We start from the raw sequence: 22,141 nt of genomic DNA, 5'->3' as shown, positions 1-22,141 counted from the left end.
TCATGAATCAACACAACATGCATGAATAACTTTTTAAATTCAATTATCAGTATTGCTTTTGCATGCATGTCCTTACTTAATGCACACAATTTAATTGCCACTTAACACCCGCGGATACTCAAAACAGGACAAATTCTTGAGGTTCAAAGCAGTTTTCAGTGGTATTTTAATGCACAATTTATATTTTATTTACTGGATTCTACACATGTTCTTCGATCGACGTCAGAAATCATCACCATCAATCAGAATATTAGGAATCATTATCTAATGCCGAGACGACAAGAAAATCAATATGTATTGACGTCATTTTTTCGGTATATCAATAACTGCAGTTGAGTCTAACAACACCACCCCCAAGCAAAGTGACAGAAGTTCCCTACAACCGTGGCTACGAACATGAACCACACTTCGGGTTCTTGGAGAAAACAATGCACACAATGTTTAGTATCCTCACGGTCCCCCATGACCGCCATCCGAGGTTCTCACCCTTTCATAGGGCCACTAAGGAAGAAAAATTATTACATTGTTTGATCTCTTTTACCATGTTTCAGTTATGTAAATCATCATGCAATAACAATTTCAGGTTTTTGCCCTGTCAAATTCAACAGTATAATTAATTCCAAAAGCAATACCAAAATAGTTTTACAATTTACTATTGCATGAGCAACACATGCTCTTGGCCACTATAGGTAACCACTACATAAATTAAATAGCATTGCAAATCGTACAATAACAACAATCATCCATAGACGAATACAATTTAGTGTTCATAGTTCACAAAACATGATACCCAAGCATACCCATGACTAGTGAACAAATGCAAACTTTGTAAAGCACAATCAGATTTCTTATATTGGCCTAGAATCCAAACTTTTGAAACCGACCAATTTCAGCACTCTTTAGGTTCGGATTCAATTAAATATCCTTGACCGACCAGATTTCTTAGTTCCAAAAGAAAACAGATTTTTGGAACAACATAAGGAAAATTTTAGTTTTTCGAACAACCTTTTAAATCTGATTTATAATCCATTTAACAAAACAATTTGCTCAAATTTAAGGAAGCAATCACTGAAATCAGATTTGAAACTTAGTAAACACTTAAATGAATTTGTGCATGCATCCTTGACTAAAACATGAAATTAAATATGATATGCATAACCAAATCATTGGATAAAGAACCGGATGCCCAAAAATTTCAGAATGCATTGGCTACAACACATAAATACACACATATATATATATATATATATATACACCTATATATATATATTAATCGATATATATATATATATACATATATGCTGATCGATATATATATATACACTGACTGTTATGCGTGTGTATATATATATATATATATATATATATATGCTGACAGTTATATATATACATATATGTATATCCTGGTCGATATATATATGTGCTGACTGATATATATAAATATATATATCCTGGTCAACATATATATACGCTGACTGATATATATATATATAACTGTCAGCATATATATATGTAACGCCCCAAAATTTCGACTTGTGATTTCGAAAACCTTATCGAAAAAACCTTTCAAAGATTTAAAGTTTAATATTTGAAAACAACTGAGATCGGGTTAGGTACAAGACTACATTTATGTAAGTACATATTCACCATAAGTGTGAGCATATGCATATTATAACATGACAACAAGCAACTCTCGACTTGCAATGTCGCATATCGAGCGAAAAGCACATAAGTAACACATGAGGTACCAAAACCATACCTTGACCACTTAGATAGGCAAACACATAAGGTCGTGAGTAATACACGAGACACAAAGTCGTACCTCACTCAAAGGAAACAAGGGCATATGTATTTCAAGAAATACGAAACCACACCTCAACTCAAAATCAACTTATGCAAAATAATGATCGAAGAATGAAATTGTACATCGACCCATAGGAACGAACAGGCAAGCATATATGCAAGCAATTAAGGGCATAAGTATGACAAAAAGTACGAAACCACCTTCAACCACATAAGCAAATACGCAATTTAATACTCAAAGAGTAAAATCATACATCGACTCATAAATATGCAGACAAGAAAATATGCAACGCAGAAGCAATATAAATCTAAGCATATCTAGCATGGGCATCCTAATTATTTCAACTTAAATACGTTCATCAATTGCCCTTTTGTGCGACTTTACCCTACCTTGGGATGTCGTGCAGCTGCGTACGCCTACGCGTGAGGATAATACGAGGGTTGAGCAGTGGAGCACGATCGGGACCTGTTGCGTAAATAGGCAAGAGTGTTAAATATTCAATTTTTGCTAATATAAAAAAATGGTGCAACGGGGCAAGGGTAGAATTAGGCGATGGCGGCACCGACGACAACGGGGCGACAGGGAATGAGCCACTGTAAAAAACAGCGAGGCGGCAGGGGGTCAGCCCCTGCCGACGGCAACGAGGCGGCAGGGGGCCTACCCCTGCCGACAGCAGCAAAGCGGCAGGGGCTGAGCCCCTGCCGACAGCAGTGAGGCGGCAGGAGTTGAGCCCCTGCCGACCGCAACAAAACAGCAGGGGCTGAGCCCCTGCCGACAGCCACGAGATGGCAGGGCTAGCCCCTGCCGACAGCAACAAGGAGGAAAGGGCCAGCCCCTGCCGACAGAGAGAGGGAGAGAGCTCGGAACGGGGGGGTGACAGAGGGACAAGCCCCTGCGTGCAGAGAATCAAGGGGCAGCAGGGGGGTTATCCCCTGCCCTCCCAGAAGCCAAAAGGCGGCAGGGGGGTGAGTCCCTGCCAGCCCAACAAAACAAAGGGCGACAGGGGCATTGCCCCTGCCAGCCGAGATAGGAAGGCGACAGGGGCACTACCCCTGCGCGCCAAAACCCCAGAGGCAGCAGGGCGAGCCCCTGCCTGCCGGGAAACATGAAGCGGCAGGGGCATTGCCCCTGCCTACAGGTGATCTAGGGGTGGCAGGGGGACTGACCCCTGCCAGAAAAAGAGGGACCGGGGCGGGGGTGACAGGGAGGGCAACCGACCTTCCGTCGGTTTCCCTATCACCCATAGGGGTGAGGGGGTGTCGCAGGGGCCATTGGTCCCCTACCGGCACTCCGGCGCACCCCCAGAGGGAAGAGGGGACGACAGGGGCCCATAGGCCACCTGTCGGGCCCCCGATGGGCACAGGGAAGGTGGGAGGCCGCGGCAGGGGCTGTGAGCCGCCTGTCGGCCTCCCGGCGAGGTGACGGAGAGGGGGGTGAGGAAGAGAATAGGGAGGAGGAGAAGTGGCGTACCTGGGAGGCGAGGTGGCTGGCGATCGTCGACGTGCGCAGGGAAGGAGGAGGCGTCGGTCGTGGTTGCCGCCTGCAGGGAACGAGAAGGGGGGCGGGGCATCGTTCCTCCCCTCCCGCAATGCTCTTAAAGAGCTCGGGGAGGGGTGACAAAAGGGGAAACCCCGATGGGTTTCCCTATCGGGCAGAAGGCACGGTGAGGGGCGGCGCTCGGGAAGAGGATTTAAAATCCTCTTCCTGCGTCGGGTTATCTTAAAACCCTATCGCAGGCGGGCCCGGGTCGGGTCCGGACCCGACCCGGCCCGGGTCCGATAAATATTTTTTTTTTTGAAAAACGTGGGTTTTACATCCTACCCCTCTTAAAAGAATTTCGTCCGCAAAATATTTATTAAAAGATTATCTGCGACAATCTGGTTCTTAGATAATCGTTGTTAACGGGGATACAATATATGTGTGAGTGATCTGAAACACGTATGCTTATTAAAGTAATCAGGATAGCACATAATAACTTCTTGAGAAAGGTTCGAAGCCAACAACTCGATCGAACAAGATGTGAGCAATTTTGTTAATAATTTATGTCTTCGCAAGAGTTTATACGGAGTCACAAAAAGGGTTTGGTAGAAGACTGTAAGAATGTTTATTCGTCACCTTCTACTAGATTCGATACGAATGAAGAGACACAACAAGACATTGCTCTAGTTTGTTTACGTTCCTTGAACGGAGGTTTCTGTACTTTATCATAATCAAGTTGTCGTTCGTTACCCTTACTAATTCTAACAGACTCCTAGTCCGGAATAGCCACAACTTATCCCCATAACTCAAGGCCTTACATGGCCAGTTGTCCTATCTTGCTTAAGTTATCCTTCTTAGAATGGCCCGAACTTTCATAGAAGACAAAAACATAACCTAGTATCAAGATCTAGAATCAGCAAGGATCCGATTCTCTAATCTAAAACCAGTATATAATCATGCTACAACAGAAAGCCAAATTTAAAGATTCATAACCGACTATAACAAATGCTCTCAAAAGAGCATCATAACACACCATAATTTCCTACGAAATCAAAATCTACAAGTTCCACGCTGGATCACCTGGTCTGGGAAATGTATGACCTCACAAGGAATTACCGCCCTAGATGGTTTACCTGGTCTTGGACAATATACTTCCTCACAGGAATTCGCCGTCTTTGCGGCTACCCGATCTTGGACAGTGTACTTCCTCACAGAGATTCACCACTCTAGTCGGATTACCTGATCTTGATCATACATACCCTTCACAGAAAATCCTTTGCGGACAAGGTCCTCAACATGTACCAAAATCAATGATACATGCATCAAAACAACGGCGACTCTCAGGGTCGATAGCCACCAATAATGGGCAAAAGCATCACATCACTTCATATGGTATTCAATTCATAAAATCACCCATTTCATCAATGAGGCTCCATGAACCATAACTCACTTAAACATATATCGCATACTTTCAAATTTTGAGGTCACATGCATTTCAATCATATCATACAAAAGCATATTATTCTATGCATAATATCATTACCACCAGGAATATTGCATTATCCAAATCTAACCTCAAAGCATGAGTTCTATACAATGTGATCATGTATATATCAAGAATCCACTAAACCTCAAGATACGTAACCTCTACGTAGTTCGAGTTATGCACACAAGATTCAAATCATGTATGCATCTAAGACATCCAAATCATGGCACCATCATATGCATATTTTTACCTCAAATCACATTCAACTATATTCATCATGAAACACACGCACGAATCTACAAGACATTTTAGTCCAATATGATATTCATCAATCATGCTATACAGGTATGATATATTCTCACAAACAATCATAATGCAACACCCTGCAACACCGCTACGTAGGTATGATGTACCATAAAAAAAAAAACCTAAGTGTTTGTAGTCGTGAGGTGTCATTCCTCTAAATAGTCTAACTAACGATTTGTAGGCGTATAAGTCAACCACTTAAAAGTTAATCATTTGTAGGCGTAACAAGTCAACTACTCAAAACTAATCAGTTGTAGGTGTGGCATGTCATTTACCTGCATAAGCTTCATAATCATAAGGGTCTGGGTTGGACAAAATTCATACGTAATTTCATTAATAAACTTTTACTACAAGATCCGTACTGGAAAATAAAAAGTCTTACCCGAACTTATTAAAGTGTTTATTTGCTAATTCTCTACCTAACCCGTCATGACAAAAATAAAAATGGTTCTCTACTTTCATTGTTACTAGTGAGGCAGCTTGGGTTGTTGTTGCTGACTTTCCTTCGCGGTTCGCTTCTTCAGATCTGCTTCCTTCTTGCGACAAACTCTGGCGAAATGTCCCATCTTTCCGCAATAGAAACAACCTCCAGTGTCTCGAGGGCATAGTTGTCCCGGATGGCCATAATTACACTTCGAGCATTTACTACTAGACGATCGATGTAGCTTGATTCCTTTGCCTTGCTTTTGTTTCTTAGATGGGGATCCCTGCATTCTATCATTGGCAAGTCGGCATTTGCTAACTTCCTTACTACCAACTGACTTATTGTTCTGAATATCTTTAACTTGCTTCCGTTGCTCCAAGCCTTGTGTGGCCAGCTGCCACCCGTCGTACTTTCGCTTATGGCAGCATTCTTTCCCTGAATGGTCCACGTTACCACAAAAAGAGCAAACAATAGAATTTCGGGGGTACAATAGATTAGGGGTAACTTGATGGTTATCCATCTGTTGATCGCACTGACCCTGAAAGGTGTTCTCGCAAGCCACACTATGACTCAGGTTTAAGCAATGGATGGCAGGGGGCCAGCTCCTGCCGGAAGCAATGGATGGCAGGGGGCCAGCCCCTGCCGGAAGCATAAGGATGGCAGGGGGCCAACCCCTGCCAGAAGCACATGGATGGCAGGGGGCCAGCCCCTGCCGAAAGCACAGGTCGGCAGGGGCCAACCCCTGTCGCCAGCACGAAGTGGCAGGGGCTGAGCCCCTGCCGACAACACAGGTCGGCAAGGGCCACCCCTGCCGACAGCACCAGACGGCAGGGGGCCCAACCCCTGCCGAAAGCACAGGTCGGCAGGGGCCAACCCCTGCCGACAGCACGATGTGGCAGGGGCTGAGCCCCTGCCGACAACACAGGTCGGCAAGGGCCACCCCTGCCGATAGCACCAGACGGCAGGGGGCCCAGCCCCTGCCGAAAGCACAGGTCGGCAGGGGCCAACCCCTGCCGACAGCACGATGTGGCAGGGGCTGAGCCCCTGCCGACAACACAGGTCGGCAGGGGCCAACCCCTGCCGACAGCACGATGTGGCTGGGGCTGAGCCCCTGCCGACAACACAGGTCGGCAAGGGGCCACCCCTGCCGACAGCACCAGACGGCAGGGGGCCAGCCCCTGCCGAAAGCCACGAGGTGGCAGCAAAAAGGGGTGCCGCAGGGGCCACCGGTCCCCTGCCGGCACTCCGGCGAATCGCAGAGGGAGACGGGGACGACAGGGGCCGCGTAGGCCACCTGTCGGGGCTCTGGCGACACAGAGAGGCGGTGGGAGGCCGCGGCAGTGGCTATGAGCCACCTGCCGGCCTCCCGGCGAGGTGACAGGGAGGGGGTGAGGAGGAGAATAGGGAGGAGGAGAAGTGGCGTACCTGGGAGGCGAGGTGGCTGGCGATCGCCGACGTGCGCAGGGAAGGAGGAGGCGTCGGTCGTGGTTGCCGCCTGCAGGGAACGAGAAGGGGGGCGGGGCATCGTTCCTCCTCTCCCGCAATGCTCTTAAAGAGCTCGGGGAGGGGTGACAAAAGGGGAAACCCCGATGGGTTTCCCTATCGGGCAGAAGGCGCGGTGAGGGGCGGCGCTCGGACTGCGTCGGGTTATCTTAAAACCCTATCGCAGGCGGGCCCGGGTCGGGTCCGGACCCGACCCGGCCCGGGTCCGATAAATTTTTTTTTTTTGAAAAACGTGGGTTTTACAATATATATATATATGCTGACAGTTATATATATATATATATATATATGTATATCCTGGTCGATATATATATGTGCTGACTGATATATATAAATATATATATCCTGGTCAACATATATATACGCTGACTGATATATATATATATATATATATATATAAATATATATATATATGCTGACTAATATATACTATGCTCAAGAAAATTGCAGATGTATGTGACAAACAGCATACATGCTGGTACAGATTCAGGAAGAATCACAGGTACATGTATTCACTTGTCCAGAAAAATCACTGCTGCGTATACACAGTGAAATACACGTGTTCCTGTTTAGGAAACGCGGATGCACAATACATGCTTTCCACGATACATTCCAATGGCTCTCGATCTTATCCAAAACCCGTGTAATCAAACAGAGAAAAACACAGATCAAAATTTTCAAATGTCATGCAGTCCATCACAGCTACCATAATGGGTCTTGAAACCACCATAGGTTGACCGTGCTGACCCATCCAAGCCCAAATCAAAATGGATGATTGGGACAGCCAAGAAAAATAAAAAAAATGTGTGTATGGAAGCACAGATTTAATCTTTTTCTAACCTATGCTTGATTCAGCCTAAGCTAAATCATTTTCTATCAAATTAGGAGAAGAATCTCATACCTTTGCTTGAGGATCCTTGAAAGGAGAACACTCTGGAGAAGGCGGTAACGCCTCTCTCTATATAATATATATTTTTTGTGTTCCAGCCCTCTCTCTCTCTCAGTTCAGTCTCCCCTTTTTTCTCTCAAAATTGATGTTGAAAGAGGGAGGTGTGTGTTAAAATATTATGTCTCTTTTAACTGTAAACTGAAATACCCATCAGGATGGGTATTTCAGTCCTTTTACTCAATAGGCGTCAGCCACCCTAATGGGCTAACATTTTTACTTTTTCTTTTTTTATTTACTTTTGCCTTTTACACCTTTTCTTTTTACACTTTTTTTCTTTTTGACCCTTGTGAAAGGGACAGCTCCATATAGCTGTTGGAGCTGCCCCAACAGTCACAAATGTGACCGTTGGGTGCAGCTCCAACAGTCATATTGAGCTGCACCCTGTGGCTTCTTTTTGCATTATAAATAGGCCTTAGTGGCCCTTGTAAACAAATCCTTTTTTTGTTAGTGCATATGCAATAACAATGCTTTTGTAAAGCTCCTCTTGGGAACTTATGAATTGAAGTTCATTTTGTTTCATGCTTTTGTGCATGTGTATCCGTGCCTTCGTGCACTTGTGAGTGTTCTCCTTTGTGCCTTTGTGCACACTTTGTATTTCTTGTATTGTGGTGTTACACACAATCTCTTTTTGTAGAGATTTTCACTGTTAAATTATGTAAATAATTATGTAATGTAATATATATATATTTTATATATATAAGGTAATACATATACATATATTAATATATATGTATATGTATCTACCTATTATATATATAAAATATATATTTCTATTTGTTTAGCCGTAGGTGTAGTTTAGTCCTTTCCACTGTTTTACGCACATTCACTTTATGAATGTGATTGTAAATTTATTTTATTTTTCTTTTCTTTTCATTTTTTCTTTTTCCTTTTTTAAAGTACCAAAAGGTACCTTGGGGGGCCCACTCAAATAGACGTTGGGCCCCTCCAACGGTCACATTTGTGACCGTTGGAGGGGTTTCAACGTCTATGAGTGGAGCCCCTCCAAGGCTCCCTTTGTGTTGTTATAAATAGGGGCTCTCCCCTTTGTATTTCTTCATGGCTTTGAGTCAAAGCCCAAGTGCTCAATAAAGTGATTCCATTATTTTTATGCCTTTGTACATTTGTGAGTTTTTGTGAGTTGTGCTTTTTTGCACAATTGTTCTAAAGTGTTCTTATTGTGCATTTGTGCCGGGTTTATTATCAAGAATATTAAGGTCTTGATCTTAGTATCTTGTTGGAGATACTTTTACATGGTATCAGAGCCTCGTTGAAGGAGGATCGTGCATCTCTTCACTTGTGAAGTGCCTCAAAAAACGTGCCCTCAAGTTAGTGAAGTTTTGTAGTAAACCATCTCCTTCGAGCAATATTTTAGAAGCATCTTTTGTCAAGAAAGGTTTGAAAATCCTTTAAGGTACGCATTATTTTCTATTTTCTTCCCTCTCTAATGGGTGAAAAAGATTCTCACTTCTTCCTTGGTTTTAAACTTAGTGGTTCGAACTACCATGTTTGGGCCGACAATATGGAAGCCCATATCAAAGGGAAAAGTCTTTGAGGTTACGTTCAAGGTTCCATATCGGAACCCGAACACAAACTTACTATCATAGAGAAAGGGGATATTAAGATTCTTGAAGGTGAAGATAGACAAAAGGCCCTAGAGGAGTATTCCAAAAGACATGATGAGTGGGAGATGAAGAACTTCAAAATCTTGTCTTGGATTTTTTCATCCGTTAAAACCAAGATTAATGCCAACATCATTAAGTTTAAAAGGGCCTCTGAAGCTTGGTTGTACCTTGAGAAAATGTATACTTCAATGGACTTATCTTACAAATATTACCTCCAAAAGAAGGCTTTGACCCTTCAACAAAACGATTTGTCTATTCGGGAATATTTTGCCGAACTATCATCTATTTGGGATGAGCTTGTTATGCTCGAACCAAAAATGGAGCGGAGAAGCTATTGAGTTAAGACACAAACAACTAGAGGAAGATCGATTCTTCAACTTTCTAAATGGTCTTAGACCCGAATTTGAGCAAATTCGGTCCTCTCTTCTATCCGCCTTCACATCTTCCTCTATTGAAGATGTTATCACCAAGCTAAGTGGTGAGGAAACCCGTATGGGGATTAGTAAAAATAATCCTAGCATCCTTGCTACATCTTCTCAAAATGATTATGAAGCGATTAATGCTGTGTCATGACCCGAAAATAATTTGAAGACCTACAAACCTCCCCATTTCAAAAATCAAGGACAAGGAGGAAATGATCGATATGGCAAAAGAGACTATAGCAAATTAACTTGCCATTTTTGTAAAGAACCGGGGCATATCAAACCCATTTGTCCCAAATGGAAGAAATTTCTTGCCGCAACTTTGGCATCCCAACCAGAGGAACGACCTTCTTCATCAAATGAGCCTCTTTCACTTCAACAAATTGTGGATGCTCTTCAACCTCTTCTCAAAGGAGGCATTTCTGGAGCCGCTATGTCATCCTCCTCTTCTCTTGGTAAGACATCTTGGCTCCTAGATTCCGATGCTTCATTTCATATGACTCCAAGTCCTTGTTTTCTTTCTGATTTTTCTAAAAATTTTCTTTCATCTTTTGTCTCAACGGCGGATGGAACACCTCTTGAAATTAAAGAAATGGGCAATATTGAAAAACAAGACTTCTTTATTCCAAAAATTCGTCTTATACCAAAACTAAACTTAAATTTACTTTTCGTTTCTCAACTCTCGGACTATGGTTGCGATATAAAATTCTCTTCTGATAAATGTTGGATACAGGATCGCTAGTCCGGGAAGTTGATTGGGGAAGACTCTAGGAGAGGAGACCTCTACTATGTTGATTTTCTCAAAATTCCCAAGAATCAATTTTGTAATGTTGCTCAAAACAAAGATATTCATGTATGGCATAAGAGATTGTGTCATCCCAACATTGTTAAAATCTCTTATTTGCCTTTTATTAAGCATCTTTGTAATGAAAATTTTGTTTGTAATGAATGTATTCTTGGGAAAATGAAAAGTCTTCCTTTTTCTCAAAGATCTATGTTTACAACAAAATCTTTTGAAATTGTTCACTCCGATATATGGGGTCAGTCTCCAGTGATATCTAAGGGAGGTTTCTCATACTATGTTATCTTTGAGGACGATTTCACTAGATTTAGTTGGATATACTTTCTTAAACATAAACATGAAGTTTTCTCAATTTTTAAAACATTTTATATGATGGTTTTAAATCAATTCAATGGAAATTTAAAAATTCTTATAACCGATTCGGGTGACGAATATCTTTCCAATGAATTCAAAAGTTATCTTGAAAATCATGGTATTCTCCATCAAAAGTCTTGTTCTAAAACTCCACAACAAAATGGGTTGGCTGAACGAAAACATAGGCATATTATTGAAACAACACGAACTTTGCTCATTTCACAAAATATTCCGAGAAAAACTTTGGGCTGAGGCAGCCCTTACATTCGCCTATCTCATAAATAGACTTCCATCTAAAAACTTGAACAAGATTCCCCATTTGAAAAATTATACGAAAAAGAACCTGATTATAGCAGGTTAAGGGTTTTTGGATGTAAATGTTTTGTCCTTACTGATAAAAATGACAAACTCTCTCATAAGGCCATTGCTTGTGCCTTTCTTGGTTATTCTGAAACTCAAAAAGGCTTTCGTTGTTATGATATTAAAAGTGATAAACTATATGTTTCCAGAAATGTAAGCTTCTTGGAAAATATTAGTGGTTTCGAAAAACTTGAATCTAATGACGTGAATATAGACTATTCCTTTCTGTATGATTTATTGACTTAAGATGATGATACTAGTGATGATGAGTCAAATCAAAATGACTTAAGTAATAATGGAACCAATTCTGAGCCCTCAACGCTTCATCAACATATCAATAAAAAACCGCATAGAGATCCCATAACCTACTCTCATAGCGATAGGAATACTTTCAGAACTGCCCTCGAAAGATATGATGATAGTGAGACTACTCCTCAAAGTGAGGAAAACCTTCGTAGGACCGAAAGACCAAGAAAACCCCCTTCTAGGTTAATCTCATATGAGTCTTTTTCACCTAAATATAGAGCCTGTCTAAGCGCCATTCACTCTTACATAGAACCTAGGAACTTCGAGGAAGCACGAAAATGTCCGAAATGGATAGTCGCTATGAATAATGAACTTGAAGCTCTAAGGAAAGCAAAGACATCGGAGTTTCAAGACCTCCCTAAAGACAAAAAAGCAATAGGGTGTAGATGGGTGTTTAAGGTCAAAACTAAGAGTGATGGGTCCCTTGAGAGATACAAGGCCCGTTTAGTTGCAAAAGGATATGGTCAAAAATATGAGATTGATTATGCGGAGACCTTTGCCCTGGTAGATCGGATGGTCACCGTCCGATGTCTTATAACCGTTGCCTCAATCAATAAGTGGAACATCTATCAGATGGATGTTAAGAATGCTTTTTTAAACGGAGATCTAAACGAAAAAGTGTATATGGATGCTCCTCCTGGAATGGAGTCTCCTAAAAGAAAAGTGCTTCGCCTTCGAAAAACACTTTATGGTTTGAAACAAGCCCCCAAGGCTTGGTATGATAAGTTTAACTCCGTAATGTTAGAAAATGGTTTCTCATCCTGCTTTACTGATACTGCGTTGTTTGTTAGAAAATCTAATGCAGGGATTGTTATTCTGCTACTATATGTGGATGACATGCTTATAACTGAAAGCGATTCTAAAGGGATTAAAAGCATAGAATCAATTTTAAAGGATAAGTTTTAAATGTCTGTCTTGGGTTTCTTAACTTATTTTTTGGGTATTGAGGTAGCATACTCTCATAAAGGATATTTTTTGTCTCAAACTATGCTTGCATCTGAGATTATTGACAAGTCAGGTATTACAGACGATAAATTTTGTGAAACTTCTGCTATAGTAGGAGCTAAAATGAAGATTGATGATGGTGTTCCTCTCTCCGATCCTACTCCCTACAGACAACTAGTAGGATCGTTGATGTACCTAAGTATTACCAGACCAGATATCTCACATGCTCTGCATACGGCAAGTCAGTTTCAGCATGCACCAACTTCTATTCACATGAGTGCTATCTTACGTGTCATAAGATACCTAAAACACACTCTTAATAAGGGAGTTTTTCTGTCTTCCTCTTCTGAGTTAAAATTAATTGCTTATACTGACTCTGATTGGGGAGGTGACCCAAATAACCGTCACTCCACCACTGGTTTTTGTGTATTCTTAGGAGACTCATTGATCTCATGGAGATGCAAGAAGCAGCAAAATGTGTCTCTATCATCAACTGAAGCCGAATATCGTGCCATGGCAACTACTACCATGAAAATTGTTTGGATTCATCAGTTGCTGGAAGACATGGGGATCACAATTGCAGGGCCTACCAAGCTATGCTGCGACAATAAAAGTGCGATTTATATTGCTAAGAATCACACTTTTCATGAGCGGACCAAACACATAGAGATGGATTGTCACTATGTTCGGGAAGCATACTTCAAAGGAATCATTGACCTTCCATATGTCACGTCAGAATATCAGTTAACGGATTTCTTCACTAAAGCCTTGTGTGCTCCGCGTTTCAACTTCCTTCTTAGCAAACTCTCAGTCATCCTGCCCTAAGTTTGAGGGGGGGTGTTAAATTATGTAAATAATTATGTAATGTAATATATATATTTTATATATATAAGGTAATACATATACATATATTAATATATATGTATATATATCTACCTATTATATATATAAAATATATATTTCTATTTGTTTAGCCGTAGGGGTAGTTTAGTCCTTTCCACTGTTTTACGCACCTTCACTTTATGAATGTGATTGCAAATTTATTTTATTTTATTTTTCTTTTCTTTTCATTTTTTATTTTTCCTTTTTTAAAGTACCAAAAGGTACCTTGGGGGGCCCACTCAAATAGACGTTGGGCCCCTCCAACGGTCACATTTGTGACCGTTGGAGGGGCTCCAACGTCTATGAGTGGAGCCCCTCCAAGGCTCCCTTTGTGTTATAAATAGGGGCTCTCCCCTTTGTATTTCTTCATGGCTTTGAGTCAAAGCCCAAGTGCTCAATAAAGTGATTCCATTATTTTTATGCCTTTGTGCATTTGTGAGTTTTTGTGAGTTGTGCTTTTGTGCACAAGTGTTCTAAAGTGTTCTTATTGTGCATTTGTGTCGGGTTTATTATCAAGAATATTAAGGTCTTGATCTTAGTATCTTGTTGGAGATACTTTTACATTCACATGGTATCAGAGCAAGGTTGTTTGGAGAAAGAAATTGGTGTGATTCTTCTCAATATCAAGTGCCTCGAAAAACGTGCCTTCAACTTTTTGGTGATTGGAGTGAAGACTCTTCTTCATTCAATATTTTAGAAGATTACTACAACAAGAAAGATTTAAAATCTTATTGTAGTACGCATTCTTTTCTTTCTTCTTTCCTCTCTAATGGGTGAGAAAGACTCATTTTTCTCTTGGTTTCAAGCTAAATGACTCAAATTATCACGTGTGGGCCGAAAATATGGAAGCTCACATCAAAGGGAAAGGGCTTTGGGGTTACATTCAAGGCTCGATTCCGGAACCAGAGCCTAAAATTACTTTGGTTAAAAAGGGGAAATCAAAATCCTTGAGGGAGATAAAAGAACTAATGCTCTTGAGGAATATAGGAGGAAACATGAGGAATGAGAAATGAAGAATTTCAAGATCTTGTCTTGGATTTTCTCTTCCGTTGAGACAAGGATTAATGCCAACATTATAAAGTTTAAAAATGCTTCTCAAGCGTGGGAGTATCTTGAGAAGATGTATACTTCTAGGGACTTGTCCCATAAGTATTATCTTTAAAAGAGAGCGTTGACTCTTGTTCAAGGTGATATGTCTATAAGAGAGTATTTTGCGGAACTCTCTTTTATTTGGGATGAGCTTGCCATGCTTGAACCCAAGTGCAGTGGAGAAGCCATAGAGCTTCGTCATAAGCAATTAGAAGAAAACCGATTCTTCAATTTTTTGAATGGGCTAAGGCTCGAGTTTGAGCAAATAAGATTTTCTCTCCTATCCTCTTTTACCTCTCCCTCTCTTGAAGATGTCTTAACTAAATTAAGTGGAGAGGAAACCCGTATGGGCATTAGCAAGCAAAATCCTAGTGTGCTTGCAATGTCCACAAATCAAGAAGAATGTGATGGTGTTAATGCTGTTTCTAGACCCGGTAACAATTTAAGAACATATAGACCTCCTCATTTTAAGAATCAAAATCAAGGTAATCAAGGAGGAAGAAGAGATTATAGCAAAATCTCGTGTCACTTTTGCAAAGAACCAGGTCATATCAAACCGGTTTGCCCAAAATAGAAGAAACTTCTAGCAATGGCAACTACATCTCAACCATCTAAAGAGGAATCTTCAAAAGAAACTCTATCTCTCAATCAAATTGTGGAGGCTCTTCAACCTCTTCTAAAGGGAGCTATTTTCAGCGTCGCCATATCCACTTCTTCTCCTCTAGGTAAAACTTCTTGGCTCTTAGATTCGGGTGCATCCTTTCATATGACCCCAAACATTTCATCTCTTTCCGAGTATTCTAAAAATGTGTCACCTTCTTTTGTTTCGACCGCGGATGGTACTTCTCTCAAAATTAAGGGAATTGGAAATTTTAAAACCCAAAACTTCTTTATTGCAAAAATTAGACTTATACCAAAATTAAATTTAAACTTGCTTTCCGTTTCTCAACTCACGGACCTTGGGTGTAACATTCAATTCTCATCTAATAAATGTTTAATACAGGATCACCGGTCTGGGAGATTGATTGGGGAAGGCTCTAGGAAAAGGAGACTTGTACTATGTGGACTTTCTTCAAATTCCTAAAAACACCTTTTGTAATGTGGCCCAACATAAAGACATAAATGTTTGGCACAAGAGACTTGGTCATCCCAACATTACCAAGTTATCCTATCTACATTTTACTAAAGATCTTTGTAAAAATACTTTCTCTTGTAATGATTGTATTCTTGGAAAAATGAGAAGTATACCTTTTGAACCAAGAACTATGTTTAGTACTAAACCTTTTGAAATTATTCACTCGGATGTCTGTGGACCGGCACCTGTCATATCCAAATGTGGTTTTGCTTACTGTGTGATTTTTGTGGATGATTTCTCACGATATTGTTAGATATATTTTCTCAAACATAAGCATGGAGTTTTTCATGTTTTAAAACATATCATATGATGATCAAAAATCAATTTAATAGTAATTTAAGATATTTATGACCGATTTCGGAGGTGAATATCTCTCTAATGAGTTTAAGAAATATCTTGAGGATTGTGGCATTGTCCATCAAAGATCATGTCCTAAGACCCCACAACAAAATGGTTTGGCCGAAAGAAAGCATAGGCATATCATTGAAACCACTAGAACCCTTCTCATTTCCCAAAATATTCCTAAAAATTTTTGGGCCGAAGCGGCTCTTGCTTCCGTCTATCTTATCAACCGACTTCCAATCCAAAAATTTAGATAAAATTTCTCCCTTGAGATTCTATATGAAAAAGAACCCGATTATAATAGATTGAGAGTTTTTGGTTGTAAGTGCTTTGTTTTTACCGATAAAAATCATAAACTCTCACCAAAAGCCATTCCTTGTGCTTTCCTTGGCTATTCGGAAACTCAAAAAGGATTTCAATGTTATGACTCTAAGAATGATAAATTATATGTTTCAAGGAATGTAACTTTTTTGGAAAATGATAATGGTTTTGAAAAAAATGAATCTCATTTAGAAAATGCCGATTACTCCTTTCTTTTTGACCTTTTATCTAAGGATGATGATATCTCTAGTGATGATGAATCAACATATAATAGTGAAAATGAAATGGTTGAGATCAACAATAACTATAACCCTTCTACCCCTCAAGAAGAAAATGTATCTAGAGAACCCATTACTTATTCTCATAGAGATAGAAACACCTTTAGGAGTGCTATTGAACTATATAGTGAACCTAGTGAGACTATTTCCACTCATGATTCTCATCCTAGGAGAACTGAAAGAACTAGAAGGACTCCCTCTATGTTAATAACAAGTGATGATATCAAAGGAATCAAGAGCATTAAATCTATTTTGACTTCAAGATTTGAAATGTCAGACTTAGGATTTCTGACATATTTTTTAGGAATTGAGGTTGCCTATTCTCAGAGAGGCTATTTTCTGTCTCAAACTAAACTTGCTTGTGAGATTCTTGATAGATCAGGAATCACAGATGACAAGGTCTGCGAAACTCCTGAAATAGTAGGTTCAAAGATGAAGACTGATGATGGGATTCTCCTAAAAGATCCCACACCTTACCGGCAACTGGTTGGATCCCTAACGTATCTCAGCATTACCAGGCCTGATATTTCTCATGCAGTATATGTTGCTAGTTAATTTCAACATGCACCTACTACAGTCCATATGAGCGCCATCCTTCGCATCATCAGATACATAAAGGGTACAGTAAACAAGGGAGTATTTCTATCTTCTACGTCTGAATTAAGTTTAATTGCTAATACTGACTCTAATTGGGGATGTGACAAATAACCGTCACTCCACCACTGGTTTCTGTATTTTTTTAGGTGAATCATTAATCTCTTGGAGATGTAAGAAGCAGCAAAAAGTATCGCTTTCATCCACCGAAGCTGAGTATAGAGCCATGACATCTACTACTATGGAGATTGTTTGGATTCACAACTTGTTGGAAGATATGAATATTCAAGTTCAAGGGCCCACAAAATTATGTTGTGATAATAAAAGTGCAATCTACATTGCCAAAAATCACACATTTCATGAGCGCACGAAGCATATCAAGATGGACTGCCACTATGTTCGCGAAGAATATTTAAGAAAAACCATTGACCTTCCTTATGTTACATCAGAATATCAACTGACAGACTTCTTCACCAACCGCTGTGTTCTCCAAGATTTAACTTCCTTCTTGGCAAACTTTCGGTTGTGACACCCTAAGTTTGAGGGGGAGTGTTAAAATATTACGTCTCTTTTAACTGTAAACTGAAATACCCATCAGGGGTATTTCAATCCTTTTACTCAATAGGCGTCAACCACCCTAATGGGCTAACATTTTTACTTTTTCTTTTTTAATTTACTTTTGCCTTTTAAACCTTTTCTTTTTACACTTTTTTTCTTTTTGACTGTTGTGAAAGGGACAACTCCATATAGCTGTTGGAGCTGCCCCAACAGTCATATTGAGCTGCACCCTGTGGCTTCTTTTTGCATTATAAATAGGCCTTAGTGGCCCTTGTAAACAAATCTTTTTTTTGTGAGTGCATATGCAATAACAATGCTTTTGTAAAGCCCCTCTTGGGAACTTATGAATTGAAGTTCATTTTGTTTCATGCTTTTGTGCATGTGTATCCGTGCCTTCGTGCATTTGTGAGTGTTCTCCTTTGTGCCTTTGTGCACTTTTTGTATTTCTTGTATTGTGGTGTTACACAGAATCTCTTTTTATAGAGATTTTCACAGTGTGAGCCCCTTCTTATGGTTCTAATAGGACTCCTCTCTAAAGAGGACATCCCCTAATGTTTTGGAAAGATTTCTATTCAATAGAAATCTTAATAAAACTAAACACTAATTATAATATATATCTATATATATATCATCCATTCTATTTTTTTTTAAAGCTTATCTTTCCAGCTATTATTGGATCTTGGATCTCAGCCCATAGGGTCCAAGATCCATATTTGGATTGATATAACATCAGCCACGTATATATATTATATATACATATATCAATTTGAATAATTTAAAATGTATTTATTTAATAAAAATTACATTTATTAAAATTTAAAATTAGGCAAAAAATTGTGTGATATTACACCCCTAGGGGACGTCCACCCCTTCTCTCTCTAGAATACTCTAAAATTAGGTTGAAAAATCAACCTAATCCTAATTAAGGTTTTCAAATAAATTTTTTAAAATTAAATTATTAATTTCTATGGATAATAGGTTCTCACATGGATTATGGAACAAATCTTCATTAAAATGGCCATTAAATTAAATTAAATTGATTTCCAAATTTTGGAAAAAATACCAAGTATTACAGGTGAGGGTGACAACCTTTCGTTAGGGACTTTTGATAGTTCAAACCAGAGTTGTCAGTCAGGGAAGCAATTTAGGAAGCAGAAGCGAGACAATTCCAAAATTTTAGGAAGCGAGAAGCGTGGGACGACTTAGAAACGAACCAGGAATCGTTTCAGAAGCGAACGGGAAGCGACCTAGGAAGCGAGGGAGAAGCGAAAAAAGAGAAAAAAGTAAGAAAAATAAAAAAAACACAAAAAATGAAAAAATAAGGGGAAGCGCGCTTATCAATTTTTTTGGGCGCTTCCCATCACGTTTCGGAAGCGCTACGTTTCTCGCTTTCGAAACGCGCTTCAGGGAAGCACGCTTCCCCATATACTATGGCGCTTCCGGTAACCCTGGTTCAAACTTCGTTGGTGGCGTATTAGATGGTTATCTCATATGCTCTCTCGACCTCTTCTGCTTTGAAATCTTGCTGAATGGTTTGGTTTGTTAACTTATTGAAATGCATGGCTGGTTCTGAATTGTAACATTTCTGGAAAAGGGTATCTCTTTATAGACATATTTTGCTCAAACTCTATGGAGGAAAAAAGAAAAAAAGGCAAAAGCTGATTACCCTTATAACATCACGGATGGTACAAACCACTTAGCTCAGTTTTGATTGGGAATATCAAAATAATAGAAAAATCCAGTGATGTAATAAACAAATAAACAAAAAAAGAAGTGTTATGTACGTGTATAGAACACACCAACAAATACATACCTAGACACACCTTTGATCTGACATTGTATTATGACTTTGTGCGGTCTTCAAATCCGAAGAATGAAAACAAGCTAAACCATCTTTGTGATGAACCTTTCTTGTTTATGCCAAGGATAAAACAAAGAAACCATCACTTCTGAATTCATCAAGGACTTTGTGCTGTCTTGGTGGTAAAATCCATTGGTTAGAGATGTCTTCCTAGACAGACTTTCATCATTTGTTATCTTTTGGAAGACTGATGATTAACCATCACCACTCTTTCTAATTACATTATTCAAACTCCATCAAATCTCAGTGGTAAATATGTATTGATTCTTCAACCTGCTTAATATGATACATCATGCAATGATGATGGAATTGCATGACACTTGAATTCACATTGATCTTCCAATGCCATTGGTTCGGCATGTCAGATATGCAGTCTTATATGAAGACCTCTAGGCATCTTGTGTCTGGTAAAAAATAATATTTGTTTAATGTCTCTTAGGATCATCATCATTTTTAAGAAATCTATTTTGCTAAATTAAAATTGAAAAGATCCATGGCCAGTCACATGTATTTGCAAGGATGCTCAACCTGGTTGTACAACAAATGCATCTGCCTGAACATTGTTGTTTCAAGGAGCAGGTGTCTCTCTCAATATTGGTCATCATCATTCTGAGAAATCTGTTTTTGCTATCATGAATTTGTAGAGATTCATGCCCAGTCGCACCTATTTTACAAGGATTTCAATCTGGTTGTACAACAAATGCATCAGCCTAAATGTTGTTTGCTTAAGGAACACATATTTCTCTCAAGATTGGGTTTTATGCATGAGAAATTAGATCATATTTTGTCATGCCTATGATCAGGTCTTGGATTCCTTTTTGTTCTGCATGATTGGTCATTGAAAATATCCTTACCTGTTTTAGCCCCAGCCGGTTTCAAAAGCTTGGAGGCTAATACTTGATCTATATCAGACACTGTTCTGTCCTAGGTTTATCTTTCCTGGATATGACTTGGCTCATTGTTTGTTGAAATGGTGCAAAAAAAGATAGAGAAGGTAGCGTGGTTTCAGGCTTGTACATGGGCAGGAGACTCAGAACTTTTTCAAACACAACAAATCATCCAACTACTTCCCTAAGATTTTCCCAGAGTTTTCTAGAATTGTTTTCTGATCAAGTTAGAAGCATGGCCTAGCAGCTGCCTACTGATGTGTAAAAGGTTATTCCAGTTATCCCTAAGGTCTCCTTCATCCTTTTGTTTATTCTAAAATGCCTCATTTTTATACATACGTGGCAGCACAAGATTGCATTTTTGAATTTTTACGTTCAATTTTTACTACTTATTTGCTTTGGCCATCAATCCTTCATGATACAAATAGGGTCGTGGGATATGGGCATCAAGATGTCTATTGGGAAGAATGGAATAAAATTTTGAACATGACTTCCTTTTTACAGAAACTACTTAAATGCAGGGAGCTGATATTCTTGAAGTTTGGCTGGTTAGCTTGAGTCCCTGCATGTATGGGTGCATGTTTGTGTTTATGGCATGCACACATTTTCCAATTACGGGTAGGCAGTGCTTGGTCTTTTAACTTTTAATGAAGATTCCGTACGGATTCCCAATGCAATTGAATTGATCTTCTTATACCTGTTATTCACATGCTCACACACATGCTTATGTATGTGTGTGCACGTGTGTTTTGACAACTTTGACCATAAAAACAAAGCCGCCAATGGAACGCTGCCATTTGCACCATGCCATGTGGTGTTCTGGGAACTAATAGACAAAATACGGAACCATGCAAAAATGGAGTTATGCACATGGCAGCACAACCACTGGGGAGCTTGATTCTAATTGCAACATGTTCTTTTTGTGTTGCCCCTTTTTCATTTGATGTTATTTTTATGTAGGTGGTGGATCACACAACCCATTCATTCAGCGAAAGTAATGGTGTTACATTCTTGATTGAAGACTGATCCTCCTATGTGCGTAAAATGTTTTGTTATGGTGACCTAATTTACTTGTTATGAAACATCATTTAGTCAACCTCCTGAGGTAATAGAATGGCTTGAATCTTAGCATATGAAGTAATTTATTATTTTTTCCTTTTTATTTACGTTACTTTCTTGAGAATAACTCCTTGAGTCCCATATCCTTCAATTAGTTCCATACTTGCGATGACGCTAATTCCAAATGCTAGTAATGTGCATAATCGAAACTGCTTGACAATTTTTTCGTAGAAAAATTTCAACAGAAATTCGGCCCTTTTTTAATTCATAGGGACGTCAATTCTTGGTTGGATTCACCTCTTAATTCTTTCTTTTCTATTTCGTGGCTGGGAATAGGTTAGCACCTTTCATTTCCTGTCCATTAGCCGTTTAG

At 39.6% G+C, this 22,141-nt stretch overlaps 1 protein-coding gene across 3 annotated transcripts in view; it reads left to right on the top strand.

Annotated features, from left to right (window-relative positions):
- Window positions 1-21,872, top strand: part of LOC149823503 (uncharacterized) — a 130,663-nt gene extending 108,791 nt beyond the window's left edge. The window contains exons 3-4 of one of the 3 annotated variants that reach the window (XR_016434772.1): window positions 21,214-21,327; window positions 21,670-21,872. Coding sequence is in view for 2 of the 3 variants with exons in the window: in XM_090018887.1 (XP_089875013.1) it covers window positions 21,231-21,327; window positions 21,670-21,707 (135 nt within the window). In the remaining variant the exon portion in view is untranslated. The remainder of the gene's footprint in view (window positions 1-21,213; window positions 21,328-21,669) is intronic. The other 2 variants (XM_090018887.1, XM_090018888.1) reach the window with 2 other exon arrangements.
- Window positions 21,873-22,141: the final 269 nt, after the last annotated feature.

This window comes from Nuphar pumila, chromosome 10 (genome assembly GCF_984573655.1).
Source record: "Nuphar pumila chromosome 10, dmNupPumi1.hap1.1, whole genome shotgun sequence".
Lineage (NCBI taxonomy): Eukaryota > Viridiplantae > Streptophyta > Magnoliopsida > Nymphaeales > Nymphaeaceae > Nuphar > Nuphar pumila.
This window is presented reverse-complemented; position numbering and strand designations above follow the sequence as displayed.